This window comes from Atta cephalotes (genome assembly GCF_000143395.1).
Source record: "Atta cephalotes unplaced genomic scaffold scaffold00074, whole genome shotgun sequence".
NCBI classification, from domain to species: Eukaryota; Metazoa; Arthropoda; class Insecta; order Hymenoptera; family Formicidae; genus Atta; species Atta cephalotes.
This window is the reverse complement of record NW_012130138.1, coordinates 167,437-187,086: the sequence shown is the minus strand read 5'-3', so window position 1 is coordinate 187,086 and position 19,650 is coordinate 167,437. Positions and strand designations below refer to the sequence as shown.

Genomic DNA, 19,650 nt, shown 5'->3' with positions numbered 1-19,650 from the left:
ATATATATATATATATATATATATATATATATAAAATACGTGAGATTTGGTGCGATTCCCTACGACTCGTACAGACTATAGAGCGCGCATGCGCGTGAGTGGCATTAACCTCGGCATTTACACTTTACAACGGTGTCAGCGGTGCGTTTGTGTGTACATACACAGTGCGAGGACCAGCAAGAAGAGCAAAGAGTGCTTGCTGTAAATCTAAATGAAATGATCTAAACTATAATTTCGATCGGTGACACACTCTGCACGAATTAAACTTTTAATTATTACCACGCGATCGCGGGTGAAAAGAGGAATAGCAGATCAGCTCGATTCTCTCCATCACGTATGTACGTTATATAGTCCTGCAACGTGCAGGTCATTAATCTTGCTTGTGATATCGGTACCGAGGGAAAGAATTAAGAGAGAGTGCATCTTAACGGCCGATTGTTCATCACGCAAGCGATCCGTATTATCAAACGAGAACGCGAATTATTTGCAACATCACGTAAAGAGTAAACTATGCGGCACGACGGTATTACGAGATATCGTCCAAAGTGCAACCTGTAATGGCGGCTGATGAAAGTATTTTCCATTGCGCGCCACGTATGTTCGCCAAGCCGGCAAACGTTTGTCTACTCGTCTGAAAATAATCGGAAATAAATCGGACAATCAATTAATTTTGTCGTTTTCTTTTCGATCGTTATCCCACCAGTTTCGATCCCATCAGTCCGCGATATAATAATCCGCGATTCCTTGTCGCCCATAGTTTTCCACGATGTCGGAGAACAGCGATCACTCGCCCGACGACACCGAGACGGAGACAAAGGCGATGGAAGATCTTCCTAACGATTCATCCAAGAGCGAAACGAAATTAATGAATCAGACCGACACGGCTCTGCTCGAGGATGAGGAAATGCCGACGTACATCAGTGTGTCTAGTATCACAAGACCAGATGACTCGGATATTGTTAACATGAAGCAGCGTGAAAATGAATCTCGAGAGATGGAAGGAGATCGTAGCCCGAGTCCCTATCCCAGCGACGATCAAGCAGCGAGTAGTGTGTATGTTTTATCATCTGGAGAAGAAACCGATCAACATCCTTATAATGACGAAGATGACGAAGATGAATATGGAGATAGTGATGGTAAGTTAATAATAAAGAGATTTGTGCCTGATTTAGACTATGCTTCGATCTTAACTCTAAACTTATAAAAATTCAGCCAATGGAATACAGATTTCAGTTAGAATCAATTTCAGTTAAGACTGGCAGACCTATTGGCTGAATTAGGATTTTAGGGTTAAGGCCGAAGCATAAACCAAGCATTATAGATAATAAGAGAATAGAATTTGGCTTAGTACACATTCAACTGAGTAATAGTCGATGTCTTTGCACTTATAATATTGATATAACTGTATATTTCTTAGTATGTAGCTTTCATTATGTTACAGATATGGAAAATTTAGAACTTGATAATGATTTTGATTCGGATCATCCAAATAACATGAAGCATTTAATGGATGACGAGGATGATGATGATGAAGATGACGAAGATGAAGAAGATGATGAGGATAGTCCTAGACAAATGCATGATGATGGTATCGATGATAATTACGAGACAGATTATTATGATGGAAGATCTGATGATTTTATCTTCAATAGGAGATTGAAAAATCGTCACAAAGAAAAGAGCCTTTCTCTTCAAGATTTAAAAGTGTATAAGAATAATATGAATGATGGATATTTTAAAAGAAGACATTCACAAGGTTTAAGACCAAATTATCCAAACATTCCAGAACAAGCTATTGTATATTCTATGATTCAGAGAAAGCAACCAATACCAGGAAAATATCATTATGTACAAAGCAAAGTTAAACGCTATATCAAAGATATAAAAGACCAAAATAGACGTTCCATGGAAAAACATGTAAAACAACATCAGGAAGATACAACCCACTATAAAAGCAACAGTGATCACAAAAACAATGACACAGAAAAAACAATGCCTACAGTGACTAACAAGACAATAAAAGATTATGCCGAAAGAACGATCAAGGAGTTGGAAATCGCAGAGACATGCGAGAATAGCATGGATAAAGTGGCCTACAATACTATTACTACGCCAATCATATTGAATGGACAAGAAAATAAAAACTGTTTAGAGTCAATACAAGAGGAATCCATACAGACTCAAGTTCAAATAGATATACCATTTGAGTCAACACAAAATGAAAGAGATCTTATGAATACAGATAGTAAAATGCAAAAACAAAATGGAACAATTGAAGATAAATCATTAAAATTCAATTATACTGATAAAGAAATTCCAAATTTTTCATCTCTCACGCAAAATGGTCATCAAGAAATACCAACAGTATTTTATGATTTGCGAACTTTAAGTTATGACGAGTACATGCATGGCACTTCTAATTCTAGTCAAAAAACTGATTTAAATAAAAACGCCCATGTTATTGAACAAGGACATATTCAATCTGAGGCATTTAATAATTCAGATCTAATGGAAGTATCCACAGATGGAGAAGAAGATACTTGTTCTTTAAGGATTGAGAATATTAAAAGCATTAAGACAATGTCAGATGAAGCAAAACATAATAAGCAAATAACTTTTGAGAAAACAAATGAAGAATTTAAGACGACTTTGGATACTTCAGAAGTTACCACATTGAAAAAGAAATTAACACAGAAGACTGTAAAATATAACAGTCTGCTTGATACATATCAAAAGCAGCTTATGGAAAATTTAAAAATGAAACAGGAATTGGATGAACTGAGAAAAACATTAGCAAAATATGAAAAAGAAAACAAACCTCCGGAACAGAAGGTTGCATCAGTTCAAACAGACGTTTTCATTGATTCTGTATCTAATCAATCCCGAGATCAAACTGAGCCTATACATGTCAAACAATCCAATAATAAAATATCAGGTAGTAGTGTAGCTTCGACGCTAAGCTCTATAGATCAGTGGAGTTCCAGTGCTTGTAATTTATCAGTATCCATTAAACCACCTGAAATAACAAAAACGTTACAGTCTGACGATAGTATAGTACTGACTGATGGTACACCAAGAAAAACACGTTCATTATCACGCGCATTTATTACTTCCTCCCGAATCTTGCAAACTCTTTCAAGTATTACACAGGGAAAAACAAAGCCAGAAAGTCCATTGGTACAAAATTCAAAGAAAAGATTGAATGAAAATGTATCGATGAATCTAAATCAAAATGATGAAAGTAATTATCAATGTCTCCCTTCCAGCTCTAAGAAAAGAAAGATTACAGACATTCTTGAACCATCTAATTTTCTACAATCTTTTAAAGTTTCCCAAACTTCTGTAGAATCACATTCAAAATTAAATGAAACGCCTTCAGAATCTCAATTTAAAAACTCGTGTGATTCGGTAAATAAGAATGTAGATTTGCAATCAAGTTTATCTAATGCAAGTCAATTAGGAGCTGCTACATCTATGGTAGAGAGCAAGACAGAAACCGTTGATGATCCAGAGGATAATGTAAAATGCTTTGTATATCGTGAGGATGAAAATAGTAAAGATCGCAGTTTTCTCATTCTAGCAGAGGAGCCTGAAAATGATAAGGCTATTAATGAAAAAGGACGCAGACGAGAATGCGGTCCGTACTTGCTTGGTAATGTAGAAGTAAGAATGTCTGAAATGAACGGAACAATCAATATTTGGGGTAAAGAGGTAAGTGATCTTATAATTTATAAAGGAACTAATTTCAAGAATCCGTACTCAAACTCAGATGTATTTTTCAGATCAGTCAAGAATCCACTGTTGAAACTGAAAATGATACAGAAGCATCTACTAAAATGAAAGACAAAAATCATCATTATTGGCAAAAGACACCAAATACTAGATTCAATGGCAGTAATTTAGTATGTTCAACAAGTAAAAAATCAAAAAGTCCTCCTAAATTTGAATTATCTTCAGCAGCATCTAATTTTTCATGTCTACATTCACCTTCGTTTAACATAGCAAAAGCATCTTGTTCTACAGATAAAGCAGATAAGTTATGTAGTTCAAATGCATGCGAAGACTGTGATTTCTCAAAATATCGTAAGGAATGGCTAAGATATAAACGAATACATCCCCAAGAAAAATTACATTCCTGCTGCACTCATGATATAGACACGTCAGAGAAGAAGTGCAACTGTTCCTTACATAACGAAAAGCAAAAGTTTGAAGATAGTTTTATTTATAGCAAAGAAAAGTTAAGCACTCAAGAACATCGACAAAGTTTTTCAAGAAACCTAGAGCCTAACAAGCATTTACATGAAAATATTGCCTCAGAAGGCAACGAGTACATTTGTAAAAATTGTACGACATGTCATCATTCACCGCACAATCCAGAGAATTGTCAAGAAAATCACAAATGTTGTACCATGTTAAAAGAAACCTGTGAGCCATTAATGATGAATATAGATCGGGAATATAACGAATCATGTAGTCATTCATCTCCTAATATACATGAAGAAGAGCCGTTAATAAAGCTGAAACAATGTAGTGAAAGACCAGAGGTGAGTTCACGCAATGTACGAATAATTTTATGAATATAACAAAAATTTGTATAGTTATAACTGTATGTGCGACACATAATTATTTTCTCTTTAGGCGAGGCGACGAAGAATAATTGGGAAAAGGGTACGAGGAATTTTAATGGATCTCGTACGAGGGTGTGGAGATTGTTATAATTCTAATTCTAATATATCCGGTAATAACAAAAGCTGTACACACGAGAAGGAATCTTATTTAAGAAGTTGTTCTCCACAAATCAAAATTTCGCCGTGTGCATCTCCAGAACCATTGTGTTCAAATGCAGGACAACCCGGAAGGTGTGCTTTCAAATATTTCTTAAAACTTTTTTCATTATACATACAGTGTTCCATAATTGTGGTAATAACTAGATGTAACATTATTTATGAAATTTATAATTTATTTTTCGTTAGTAAAAGTGAAAAAAATCTCAAATTGTACTAAAACTAAATACTTGCTCCTTAGATTATATATAATATCAATCTTTTAATAGAGTCAAGATTGTTTTACTTATTTACAGATGCTGCCATGCATACGCACAGCGAATTGAATCTCAACTGGAAGAATTTCGAATGGAAATGGAAAGAATGCGATCGCGTTCGGATGCTATTCTTAATATGCTCAATATGCTTCATTCAGTGGATACAAACTAAATCCATCTCAATGTTAATTTTTTTCAAATGTACATACATCATATTTTTATTGTTTATTTTTTTTCAGCCACTATGGAATTATCATAGTATCGTCCTATTTTATTGCTTATAAAAAAACTATATAGTCGTTAAATAAATATATAATGAAAAAGATATGTTTACATCCAATATATGCATATCTAACAATGATACATGCCATTTTTGTTAAAATTTCTGATAAGATAGCATTGTATCTATGCATTCATATTCATAATATATTTTCCATGTGAAGAAAAAGATTTGTGTGAAATAGTATATGATAAGTACTACAATTAAACGATGTGTTAAGAATAATGATATAAATAATCGTTATACAATAAATGTGCATAAGTCTTGATTTTATTTTTTTATGTTTCAAATGTGTCGTTTATAATTTCAAAATTTATAAAAAGGGTGACACGGTATAACAGTTATTTATCAATCAACTTTTGTATCAAAATGTCATTACTTAAAGTATAAATGCATAACAAGGCTTGTGTGTGACATCGAGTAATATATTTTAATTTCGCTATATCGAACAAAAATATATAGGATTATTATTGAAAAATCATGTGCATTTAATAGTTGCAATCGCAAGAATCGTCTACTGGCAAAGCACTTGTCGGTGCTTCTCCTTGTCCGAGAAAGATATTGCTGTAAGAAGTCTTGAGATAGTTTACATGACCCTGTAACGATTTTATACGGCCTTGCGCATGTTTAAATGCCTCGTTTAAGTTATTTATTTGACTCTGCATCTTTTGTCTGATCTGCATAAGTTAATGAGAAACGTGTATATACACTCGTAAATACACCTGTAACCTATTAACATTTCTATATGGTATTTGTAATCGTTACCTCATCTCTGTCTCGTTGGGCGGCACGCGCTGTTGCTCTGCACTGTGCCAATTGCCTTTCCATTTCAGCAATCTGGCCTTGCATCGATCTTCGCATAGTTTCACATCGTTCTTTTGTTCTCACTACTTGTCTAGCGGAATCTTCCCTTATCTTAAATAGAAGGAGAAGACTCTATTATTTGCGGAAAACATTTTTTTTATCGCTAAATCAATACATACCTGTTCTAACATTGATGACAATTGCGTGTTTTCGTGCATTTTCTCGTCAATACGTTTTTGCAACTGTGCTTCGTGTTCCTCAAATCGTGCCAATGTGTTTTTCATTCTTTCGTTTTCGTGTCGCAACTCACCACACTTTTTTTCCATCTCTTCGGATCTGTCGCAACCAAGTCCCCTTTCATCCTATATAAGTAATTAATTATTTTTAATTAACATAATGAAGTTACTATTATGTTAAATTATGTAGCAAATTACAACCTGAAGTGTTTGATGCTCGGTGCGCAATACGTCCAATTGATTTTGCAAAGTTTGAATCTTATCTTTGCATCCTAGCAATTCTCGCGACAGATCCTCGCAGCTACGTTCAGCGACTAAGCGCATCTGTTGCGCTTCCTGCATCTTCATTTGCATTTGTTTCAAGATATCAGGCAACGGTGCAAGCTCGGCTAATTTCTCTTGAAATTGATTCTAATTGCATTAATTACATTTAATATATGTATATATATATGTATATATATATATATATATATATATATATATATATATATGTTAGGTAGGTAGGTAAAAGTTCGTGGTTACGTTTTAATAACTAAAACGCCACGAACTTTTTCTATACTATACCTATCATACCTAATATATATATACACAAAATATTTTTACACAATCCGAACAAATTGCAATTATATCATAGTATTTGATATACTTTAACACGTCCGATTTCCAAAGTAACATTCTCGTTCATTCGTGCATTGTCCATTTCCATAAGGTCTAGTTGTCTACGCTGTTCTTCAACTTGTTGCTGGGCCTAAGATTATATTGATTATATTGATTTCATTTTTATAATCGCTTACACTTGAGAAAAAATATCGAATATAATTTATTCAGATGATCGCAACGATAACAACTTGCAAATATTTATTGCGATAATCTTCCAGTTGAGCAGCTTGATCTTGGATCAAAGAACGAAGTTCCTCTAATTCATCTTGCGCTTCTCGAAAGCGTTGCTTCGCTACTATCAGAGCTTGTTCCTGTTCGATGAGATGTTCCTTATGACCTGTCTCGAAATTAATATGCTTTTTGTTATATACATTAAATCGGAGTTTTACATCATAGTTGTTATTTCTATAGTGAATTACCTTCAAATTTTCCCTTCTCTGTTTCTAGAAATTTTAATCGTTCTTGAACGTCTATCAGTTTTATCTCCATTCGTTCCTTCTCTTCTTTTGCATCGCGCAAATCTTGTTTGAATTTCTCTGCTTCTGTCCTCATACATGATACCTCACACAACTTACTTTTATAATCATCTTGAAGTCGGGCGTATTGTTCACGAAGATCGCGTAATTGTTGAACGCAAGTACTAGTGCCCTTCGGTCATAAGTTATATTATTATGATTATTCAAAGCATACAATTAAATTTGCTTATAACCTTACCATAGTAGCGTTTGTACAAGAACCAGTGCACATTGGAGGTGCAGTCTGCGTAGTTGTCTATATTTGATAAAAAATATATTACTCTTTACTCGCTAGTTATATCAATTTTATAAAGTATAAATAGCGAAAACAAATAGCACGATTTAATTATGGAAGATAGGATATAAAAATTATATTAAAAAGAAGTATGCACGTAAAAACTTATATATTGTTTGAGATGAATGATATTTGAAAAATTTGGTTAAAATATAAATCGTACAGGTACCTGGGTAAGAGGCATCGCAGACATTGCAGGTACTTTGGAAATTCCCATTAACGGAAGTCCTGACGTGGGTGTCGCACATGTCGAAGTCGGAGGTGGGCAACAAGCGCACTGTGCACACGGTGCTGTGCATTTGAGCAATTTACGTTGCTGTTCCAATTGTTGTCGTTCCCGCTGCACATTTGCTAATTCCATCTGCATATTACGTACCTCAGTCTCCATATTACCTAATTGTTGTTCCTGGAATAAAATTTGGCACCAACATTACATTCCATGAATTTCATCAATTAGTTTTTTAACTAATTTTTCACAGAATATCAGATATAGAATTTATTATATATATTATATATGTTTTATCATTTCACATAATTAATGTATGAACAACAAATAAAGGATTAGTTTTGATTAGTTTTGAAACAGAAATGTATGGAATAAAAATTGTTATCTCTTTTTACTGTTTGTACTTATCAAACTGTATATACGGAATGTAAAGATTACAGCTTAAAAAAAATTTTTTAATTATTTTTTACATTGTTCTCAATTTTTACTATTGTAGAAAGGATTGCGTTTTTCTCAAACACATTTTAAAACTTACTAATTGTTTAGTACTATTGCCATATGTTGCAAATTTATTTTCCAATTCTGCAGGACATGTTCCCCGAGAAAGCAATGGTTTAACAACGGCTGGACCTCGGCAACACATCTCTACGTTTTGCAAATCGTTGCTATCTGCGAGATAACGTTCTTCTGATGGCGATCCACCTCCTGTAAGCCTCGGCGAATCTGCGAGATTAAACATTCTTTTTTTTTATAGAAAAATTTATCGCCTTTGCAAACCATTCTTTTAACAAATATGCAAAATATTTTGCTTCTATTACATTATTTCTTAATGGTTGAACTATCATATTCTGTCAATTATTCGTCTTACTGCATACAGTTTCCGTAGTTGGTGATAAAGTGTCAGTATATGGCGATCGCAAACAGCATTTGCATCGGTAGTAAACGTCGTCTCGAGGTTGCGCGCTGACATGCGGACGCGAAGATAATGTCGGTGAGGTTGATGGAGAAGACGGCGTAACACCTGGGCAGGTGTAACAGCAAGTAGGTCTAATCACTAGTTGATTTAAAGTAGCCAATTGGCGACTCAACTCCATATTTTCTTTGACAATTATACGCATTTCTGCTTGCAGGCCGCATACCTTCTTCTGTAAACTTTCGAGAGCTGTATCTTTTTCTAGCAACGCTTCTTCTAGTTTGTACCTATTTTGCAGGACACCACAGCTTTCAATACAATCTTCATTTTTCGCTTTTTATTTTAATATATCAGAATATATTAAAGTGAGACGAATATAAAAAGATTATTTAAAATTAAGATTAAGATGTTATAAAACTTTCGCGAACGAAATCATTAACGTGAACATTTCATTCATTGTTATGATATCAGTATATCATAACAAACTGGATTACGTATATATAAGTGATGTATGATTGACATGCTTCAAATTGCTGAAAACATCGTGAAATCGTCACCGAGGGAACCGTTTAATTTTCATTTGATCGTCTATTATTTGTTATATAAATAAAGTAACTATCGGGTATTAAATTTTTTTTGCATTATATCGAGTGTCCTGAAAAAGTCAATTGATACATTTGTTTCTGTTTATCTTATTTAAAGCTATAATTATTTTAACTTTAATTTAAAATATTAAGTTAGTTTGTTTTCTTAAAATATATAGACATATGAAAAGCAAATCTAAATTTAACTCTTAATATATACTTTATACTATTTTATAATCAGATGTATAGTTATAACATTAATCAAATATTAGATATTCCTTGAAAAATTTTTATATATGTAGACGTAATTTTTATATTAAATATAATTCATTTACTTTATTTATATATAGAATATAGATTTAGAATTTATTAATGCAAAAAACAAGCGTACTTTCCACCTTCCAATTGCGCGTTTTCTTTGACCAATTTTTCCTGCATCGTTAAAGACTCGGTTAGCTTGCCGGTTAATTTTTCAAAACACTTTTCCCTTCCCTTCCGTTCGGTATCCGCTACTACGAGTTTTGGAAGTACGTCCGCGTAACCACAAACAATTACTCTTGGAAGCCTAATAAGAATATATGATCGAGAACATGGTGGAAATATACAAGGTGAGCCATTCCCATGGTTGCACAATAGCAGCGTAAATTTTGGATAAAATTTGATTGGCTGTTCCAGTATATCAACTATTATATACGCAAGAAATTGCATATTAGGTAACATTTGATTGATTATTTCCAGTATCGCCATTGTACGCAATGTTTCACCTTGTGTATTTCCACCATGATCGAGAATATCTTGATTGACTAGCAGCATTTTGTATGAATAAAATATAACTTACTTATCTTCAGGATATTGTATTTGCGGTATCTCGAAGTGATCTTCTTCTAAAATTTTTTTGAATGGTTCTATGTCTCTTTTTTTTATCTCAGTTTCTTTTTCCACTTTACGAAGCTGTTCTACTTCCTCTCGCGCCTGCAATATATTTATCGCATTGTATTTTTAACAATTAGCAATATATTATTTTATTTATTTTATTTTATTGACACGCATTATTGCAGAATTCTAGCAGAAGCTTATTGCAAAGATATGATTACATGTAAAATATAAGTAGGATTTTTTATAAGTAGAAATTTAAGTAGGATTATATATATTAGGTGTGGCGTTTTTTTAATGCCATCTAACGGGAAAAACGCCACGAACTTTTTCCCACACCTAATATATGTATATATCCCTTCTTGGCTGTAATATACGCTGAAGTGTAAAAAATAAAATTCTATTCTATTCTATTCTATTCTATTCTATATATATGTATATAATACAATATATCTTTTAAATATTTTCATAATACGTATACTTTTTGAATATTTTGTGTTAATTGCTCCAGTTCCGCTACTTTTGAAGTGAGAATGTTTTGCTTCTCTTGAAGCGCTAGCTTATCCTCTTCTGTTAATTCGGATTTCTGATTAAGAAATATATTATTATAAATTATAATTATCACATTAATAAAGTTATATTAAATAAATTAATAATAAAACCTCTGATTACCTCTGACAATTCAAAAATTTCACGCTTTAATTGTTCGACTTCATCTGTTAGCAGAATAAATCTCTCATTCATTACTTTTACTTCTGTGATTATATCATCAGTTTTAACAGGTGCGCTTATTATTGATTTTTCAAATTCCTCAAGTATTATCATTTTACCTACACTTTTAAAATTTACATGTAATAATTTGAAAATAAAAGAATGAAAGAAAGAGAGAAAGAGAAAGAAAAAAGAAATGAGATGTTATTAATTAGATGTTATTAATTTATATCATTTGTGTTATTAATTTTAAATAATTGAAATATAAATCTTCCATCAAATAAAATATAAAACAGAGATTTTTCTGGTAAATTATTTCTATCTTTAATATTTGTTTTATTGTCATATTATTTTTACCAAATTCAATTTTTTCATCAGCTTTTTCTTCTTTGATCTCAATTTCGATTTCAATTTCTTCAATTTTAAAATCTTCAATTTCTTCAATTTTAAAATCTTCAATTTCTTTAATTTCAAAATCTTCAATTTCTTTAATTTTAAAATCTTTTAATTCAATTCTATCAATTTCAATTCCTTCAACTTTATCATCAATTTTATTTATATATTTCTTAACTTCGTCTTTGCCATTAGTTTCATCTTTATTCTTAGCTTCGCTTTCTCGCTCATCTTCATCAATAGTCTTTTCTTTAGTTTCAATTTGTTGTTCCTTAAGATCTTCTAGATTCTTAAGAGCTGCAGCTCCTTTGTCTACGGTAGTATCTTTTAGATCCTTAAAAGCTGTAACTCCTTTGTCTACGGTAGTATTTTTTAGATCCTTAAGAGCTGCAGCTCCTTTGTCTACGGTAGTATTTTTTAGATCCTTAAGAGCTGCAGCACCTTTGTCTACGGTAGTATTTTTTAGATCCTTAAGAGCTGCAGCTTCTTTGTCTACAGTAGTATCTTTTAGATCCTTAAGAGCTGCAGCTCCTTTGTCTACGGTAGTATTTTTTAGATCCTTAAGAGCTGCAGCTCCTTTGTCTACGGTAGTATCTTCTAGATCCTTAAGAGCTGCAGATCCTTTGTCTACGGTAGTATCTTCTAGATCCTTAAGAGCTGCAGATCCTTTGTCTACGCTAGTATTGTCTTCAACTGTATTTGCTTTCTTTTCTTTCTTTTTTACCTCACAGATTGGTTTCTTCCTTTCAGCCATATTTCTACATACGCATGTTATTATATTTTATGATATTACTGGATATAACATATAAAAATACTACGCAAACAAAGAAATGATTACACTGAGCGATTTTGTTGATAGTGAATCAAATCATTTAATTGCAATTCCACGGATTTTGAGACTTCTAACAGGAATTCGTTTTCTATGTTTTTCTTTATTTGATTATTTGTATTTTGTTTAACTTTTACTCTGTCATGTTTTTCATACTGAAAAAATTATATAGTTTTATCATGATATAAAATATGAAAGTATAAATTTCATATATAAAATTTTATATATAAAAATTATAAAAAACTATAAATTATTATTTCAGCCTTTTGTTATTCTTATTTTTTAATGATTTTGAGCAATAGAAAATTAATTCTTGTTACTCAAGTATATAAGAACGAATAAGCAATCGAATAATTGGAGAATTAAATGTGATAGAATATTATGATATAATAGCATAATTACCGCTTTGAAAACAAACGGCTTAAGATTTGTCTGTGATGAAAAGGATTGCAGAAATAATGCTTTTACGAATGGTTCTGATTTTGTAGCGTTGGATGTTTTGATTAATTTTTGCTTATGATAATGGAATGCAAAAGGAAATGCATCGCTTAAATTCATTGGTTTCTTCAAATCAAAGAGAGATTCCAATGAACCGAACGCGTCTTTTTTTAGACACGACGTATTATCACAATATTCATCGTTTCGCTGAAGCTTAGAATAACTTTGTTTAAAACTTTGTCCTTTCGAATTGTGAATGCTCTTTGCTTTGGTCGGAAAACGTTCATGCGTATCAGAATAATTTTGCAGAGAATTTTTTGCACGCGGCCGTCGTTTCTGCATAATACACAAACAACTTTTATTGTACATAAACATTTTTTAAATATTTTATTTTACAATATTTACAATCTTTTGTATCGACGTAATTTTCTATAATTTTCTATAATTAAAATATTATGTATCATATATAATAATAATTTAATAAATACCAGAACACATAAACATATAATTATTATATTAATATGTATTATATGTATTCATAATATATTATGTTATAATAATAATTAAAATATTTAATTATCTTAATATCATTATTTAATAGATAAAACATTTTTTAGTTTTTTTTCAACAGACTAACTAATTTTAAACATCCAAAAAGAAGTATGTATAATTATATAATAATTTATGTATAAATAATAAATTAGATGTTATATATACGGTTTCCTAAAAGATTAATCATGAAATATGTGTACCGTTTAAAAGGAAAAGAATATTTTATTTGGAAATATTAATTTTTACCTTCATATTTTTACCTTCGAAATACTGCATCGCGTTCTTTGCTTGAGCCAGCAAAATGTATAAGTGATATATGCGTAGCGTGAATATAACCTGCGATTTCTTTGTTATTTCTTAATAATATAGAGTTACTTTATATCAAATTGTATATAGCAATTTGAATATAATGAAGAAATATTTTTGTGTAACTAACTAAAAAGATTGTATGTGTAATATAATGATACATTACATATATAATATACATATGAAAAGAAATTAAATATTTCATATAATGTCACTATTGAATATTTTGCTCACTTCAAAATATTTCGAAGTTCTTTTTATCAAATACGCAGTACGTATGTCAATTATTTTTATTTTATGTTATACATATATGTTTATTATATTTATATTTCCTCTACAGCGCAAAGTTGCACAAAATAATTGTTACATGTTGCAGCAATATTGCAGAGATTTTGCAGCGATATATTGCTGCAAATTCTATGCTGTATGTATGTATTACGGGAGTTATATATGTATATTATATTTATTTATATAAAATTTATTATATTTATTTATATATGTTATGTATGTTTTATTTTATGTATGTGTGTTATGTATACAATTATAATTATTGTAATACATAGGCATGCTTGTAATACAAATGCTTGTAATACAAATAATTTTTATAAAGTAAAAAATACATTACATATTCAAAGAAATTGGCTTATTTAATCAGCGCATGCTGAAGATTTTGTGAATCTTTATAAACATTAGATACATTTGTAGTGTAATGTCAATCAATAATTATATAATTATTGCGTTAAGAATCATAATTAATTATGAATTAAAAAAATTAGGTCTGTTCGCGTCGCTTGAATTTTTATACTCAGTATCTTCTATATTCTCTCCCTTCAACGCCTGAATATATATTTATCTCACTTTAAAAATTTTGAGAAATTTCAAGCAACGCAAACAAAACTAAGCTTTTACCGACAGTAGAGGAGAAAAGAATAAATGTAATAATGTCGGCCCCTAAATACAGAGGTGCTAATGTCTTAATTCTAAACATGGCGCAAATCATATGATACATTACAAGAAGGAAGATTGTGTATAGTGTGTATCTAGTCAATATAGTCATATATACATATATCTAGATTTAAATATTTAAATCAATTGTAATAAAGAATCAGCTGATATTAAGCGATTTGTACTCTTTTAAACGCCAGTCAAGATTATTGTAAACAACTCATTTAAGTATATTTGTCGTGTTACTTCAAAATTTAAAAGTTTTTTGTCTTTCCCTTTTTTCTCTTCATTACATCTGATTACATCTAATATTAGATACATAGGCTGTCACAGACATATATTCGTAATTATAATTCATTCGGTATTTTAATCAAAATTATATCAAATAGAAATTCGCCTCCGACGAATTTCCAAGGATCGACAGGTCCTATTTCCATAATCTGCTCTTCCTCTATCTTTAATGCTATTGTTTTCACAACAAATCAACCGGCTTTTCGATCAATTTATATAGTCTAACGATTAAAAAGAGAAGAAGACGATTTATTAAATAGTCTTATGTGTGTCCCAATCTACAATAGATATCGAATTGAAAAGGAGGAGATCACGTATTTTATGTATGTCTAAAGAGTCTAGTCGATGATCGAATAAAAATTAAAGGTTATGGAAGGCAGTGAGTATACAATGAACAAAAAGAATATGCATATTTATCTTTTCGGCATAATTTGTTATTATAATTTGTTATTCGACTTGTGGAATATAATGTAATTAACAATTATGTACTTTTTATAATAAGGAAGGATATCAAATATTATTTAATATTATATTTGTTTACAATATTAGACTTCAAGTCAGCAAATATTTGGCAATATTATTGTTACAGATGAAAATGTAGAAGAGCAAATGCAAATAGAGGAGCAAGTGCAAGCAGAAGAACAAGTGCAAGCAGGAGAACCAGTGCAAGTAGAAGAGCAAATGCAAGTAGAAGGGCAAGATGTAGAAGATCAACATGAAAATGAAAATGTTATTCCTAATGATATACAAAATAATGAAGAAAGTGATGGAACTAAAAGTTCACAACAAAGTATGTATTATAATTATGTAATAGAATTATCGCAGTGTAAAACTTTTATAAACTCTTTGGATATGTATATAATTGTGACTGTGACTAAATAAAATTAGTTCTCTTGTAGCAAATGCAATGAGTGTAAACTTGGATGTCTCAGATGTAGACTCTGATCAGTCATGTCCAATATGCATGGAGCAATGGACCAGCTCAGGAGAACATCGTTTGTGCTGTTTACGCTGTGGACATCTCTTCGGGCATAGTTGCATTCTAAGGTGGTTACAGTATTCTTGCAACAGTACGAATCGCCGTTGCCCACAATGCAATAAGAAAGCCTCGGTGAAACATATTAGGATGCTATATGCGAAAAAGCTGACAGCAATTGACTCTACCGAGTATGACAATCTGAAAAAGGATTTGATTAAGGTGTCAGCTGAAAAGAATAATTTGCGAAAGGAATTAGCCTGCGCTAACATTCGTCTAAAAGTATACGAGGAGCACGTAAATAGCATGAAAAAACGTATTACCGAATTGGAAAATCAAAAATCAAAAATCAATGTTGATACTTGTCTAAGTGGATCAAGTCTTACTTCAAGGAAATTTCATTTAGAACAATCTGTAGAAATCTGTAAGGATGGTGGCTGTCGCGTCTTGGATTATAATCCATGGTATAAATTACTGGCTGTTTCTCAAAAGTCAACAACCACATTATTCAATGGATATGGCATAAGGAAAATGGATTGTGAATGCTTCAATTTACGGCAATTTATTTTCTTACACACTCAAGCTATAAGAGATTTGACTTTTCATTCCACGCAACAAACAATTCTTCTTAGTGTTGGTTTTGATAAATGTGCTAAGCTAGTGGACATCCAAAATAATGTGACGGTGCACACATACCAAACAGAATATCCACTTTGGAGTTGTTGTTGGTCAGGTGACAATCCAAACGTTTTTCTGACTGGTGCGCAAAATGGAGTTATCTCTCAATTTGATATTAGACAAACTTCTTCTGCTCTTAGCGTCTTAGAGGGTAACGGGGATAAATCACCAGTTGTATCAATGGCAGGAGTGCCGCCAAATCCTGGCAGTGGTATCGGAAGAGGTGGATTTATAGCATGTCGTTTAAATACGTGTTATACATATGAAATTAAGGATACCAATTATCTATCTAAACAGATGTTTATAGAGGGGCCTTTTGTTTCAGTACGCTATGATGAAAAAAATCATCATTGTCTTATATCATCTCGTCCTAATTCTAGGCAGCCACACGCAAGACATATAGTATGTACTATTGAAAGAAATACATCTAACGAAGAGATAATTACATATAATGCCGTACATACATTCCAAGCTGGTAATTCTCAACAACTTTTATCTCGACCATGTTATTTGTCTGTAGAAGATGATACATTAGTCGCAGCATACATAGAGTCCAGTAGCAGTATATCATTATGGAGTGTAGCGAGTGGTCAAAAGTTGCATAATCTTCCAGTATCAGATCCTGTTATGGATCTATGCTCATTTAATATTAATAATAACTTATTTTTAACAAGTCTTTCTGCAAAGAAACTTAGGTTATATAATTATGGACAATTAACACAAACATAAAGTACAAATGTACAAAATAATGTACACAATCTGCCTTGCCATTTGTGTATGAGATTTTGTGCAAAATGCAAAAATATCCTTGATATAGTATTTTTATACATATATAATGGACTGACTTAGACATACTTCTCTCTTTTTCTTTGTAATGATTTCATATGTATAAATTTTGGTTGATGTAAGATGTGTGTGTGTGTGTGTGTGTGTGTGTGCGCGTGCGCTAAAATTCATTTACAATAATTTATTATTCTTCTATTTGTTTTTATTTTTTGTACTTAGAATCCTATAGAATAAGTCAAATTTTATGAAACATTTAGAAAAACAACTGACTTAGATATATAATTTAATTGTTCAGAATGATTTAAAAATTATTTAAATTTGTCTCATAATTTTATCATACATTATGCCCTTTGTTTAAGATTTATAAATTTTTTTGTTTGTATTGCAATGTTGTATGTTCATGTATATTAAAATTATTTGTAATTTAAAATTATATATAAAGATTAAAATTAAATATCTATTGTAGAAATTGTCATCGCAAAATTTTCTCGAACTGGATTATAGAATTTTTGTTCACTTTAATCACATTCAAGTAAAAAACAAATATAAATAGTGAATAAATCTTTTTTTTCTTTTTTAAATAAGAAATATAAATACAATCTAAAAGGTATAGCTATTTTTTATATTGTATTTTCTATATTATTATTTGTTATCCACACGCTAAACCTAACTATAATTTAATTACTGAGAGAATTCAGTAATTATTGCTACTAATTTATTTTATGTTTATAATATCAAATCATATTTATGCATAGTACAATTGAGATTTAAGTTTAATAGTACTTTTAACAAAAAAAAAAATGTTCAGCAACTTATTGCAATAGTTGATTTTACAAATATTTTTTGATATTGTTTTCGTATACGTAGTACAAGAAATTTAGTGAGAAATTTGTTTGGCCAGCTTTGGGATAATTTGCACAATTATTAAGTGACATTAAAAAAGAAAATCTGTATTAAATACTTATTAACAAATAAAATAATATAAAAATTTATGTACTAGTGAATAAAAGAATTTTTTATATTTCTGAGAAAAATATAAGGAACAAATCTATACAGAGATTAGAATCCAGTCGGAACAATGAAAAAAGAATTATTTATTTTTTCATGATTATTAAACATTACAGCAATTAAAACATCAAAGAGGATGTTGGAACTACAACCACATCCATAAACAAACTCATATGTAGGATAATACACGTGAGCTAAATATTTAAAAGAATAAAATAAAGCAAAACAATTTTTACAATCAATTGATCTAGCTATCACTTTTTTAATCATGATTTATGAAAAAAATTAATATTACAAATTAATATTACTGATGAAACTATAATTCAATATTCATCCTTTCGCTATGTAACGCATATGATTTAACATTTGATTGTACAAAAAGCTATGTGCATTTCTGCATCATATACATTATTATACAAATAATGGGCTAATTAAATTTCCATCTTCATTCTTTCTAGCTATGCTGTTTCACAGTTTTACAGGATTGTTATTAGAATGAATTTAATCTGTTTTGAACCTTTTTCTCCAATTATATATTTTTATGTAAAATTTAATTGAGGCCGTTAAATAAATGCCATTTACACCTGAGTCTGGAATGTACACGGCATGACACAAATACAAAAACAAGTAAGACAAGATATATACTTGTCGAAAGATACATATCTATGAATAGTTTTACTTCCTGTAAACCAACACTAAAAATGTACAAGTATAAAATATTGACATCGAGGCGAACAAGTATATGAATCTTTTTACAGGTCATATCTTATTTCAATAATATACAAGCGATTTGCTCACATAAGTTATGCTTTCTCTACTTTTTTTCAAATGAAAGAGATTACTTTTTTTGAACATATGCATATATATATTAACATTTTTATTTATCATAAATCAGTGATGACCAAATTACACTTAATAATACTGATAGATTTCAAATTAGTGTAAACTTTTTTTTTTATTAAAAACATTTAACATTGCAAAACTATAAAAAAAATTTATAAGCTGTAATAACAAGATGTGTATTAAAGAACCTTGTATTAAAGAACAAAAGAAATATATTTTTCAAATAATAAAATAAGAAGCTTCTACCAGGCCATTACAATAAACGAGCTTTGGAAGATGTAAACAGTAATTTTTTTTATTATTCTTTTATTATCATTTCACGGAACGTTTCAACCATGCTAAGTTCTCATCAGCTATGTCTATAAATGTATATTAATATAATTAATATTATACATCATATAATATATAATTATATTAACCGGAAAACATTTTTTATACCATTACTGGAAATAATTTCTAAGTTTTTA

General features: G+C 30.6%; 4 protein-coding genes across 4 annotated transcripts; 2 read left to right on the top strand and 2 right to left on the bottom strand.

Annotated features, from left to right (window-relative positions):
- Positions 1-766: 766 nt before the first annotated feature.
- LOC105624160 (kinesin-related protein 4-like) lies at positions 767-5,213 on the top strand. Its single transcript, XM_012205519.1, has 5 exons — positions 767-1,136; positions 1,442-3,711; positions 3,783-4,544; positions 4,639-4,859; positions 5,081-5,213. The coding sequence occupies exons 1-5, from the start codon at positions 767-769 to the stop codon at positions 5,211-5,213; spliced, it is 3,756 nt and encodes a 1,251-aa protein (XP_012060909.1).
- Positions 5,214-5,809: 596 nt separating this feature from the next.
- On the bottom strand, positions 5,810-9,992 carry LOC105624159 (early endosome antigen 1). Its single transcript, XM_012205518.1, has 12 exons — positions 9,946-9,992; positions 8,926-9,257; positions 8,593-8,780; positions 8,001-8,237; positions 7,736-7,792; positions 7,441-7,669; positions 7,210-7,358; positions 7,008-7,109; positions 6,563-6,772; positions 6,305-6,487; positions 6,087-6,236; positions 5,810-5,998 (listed from the first exon to the last, which is right to left on the bottom strand). The coding sequence occupies exons 1-12, from the start codon at positions 9,990-9,992 to the stop codon at positions 5,810-5,812; spliced, it is 2,073 nt and encodes a 690-aa protein (XP_012060908.1).
- A 396-nt stretch (positions 9,993-10,388) lies between these two features.
- LOC105624214 (ELKS/Rab6-interacting/CAST family member 1-like) lies at positions 10,389-12,285 on the bottom strand. Its single transcript, XM_012205573.1, has 4 exons — positions 11,640-12,285; positions 11,100-11,242; positions 10,909-11,013; positions 10,389-10,526 (listed from the first exon to the last, which is right to left on the bottom strand). The coding sequence occupies exons 1-4, from the start codon at positions 12,283-12,285 to the stop codon at positions 10,389-10,391; spliced, it is 1,032 nt and encodes a 343-aa protein (XP_012060963.1).
- A 2,976-nt stretch (positions 12,286-15,261) lies between these two features.
- LOC105624212 (E3 ubiquitin-protein ligase RFWD3-like) lies at positions 15,262-17,275 on the top strand. Its single transcript, XM_012205572.1, has 3 exons — positions 15,262-15,271; positions 15,482-15,682; positions 15,792-17,275. The coding sequence occupies exons 1-3, from the start codon at positions 15,262-15,264 to the stop codon at positions 17,273-17,275; spliced, it is 1,695 nt and encodes a 564-aa protein (XP_012060962.1).
- Positions 17,276-19,650: the final 2,375 nt, after the last annotated feature.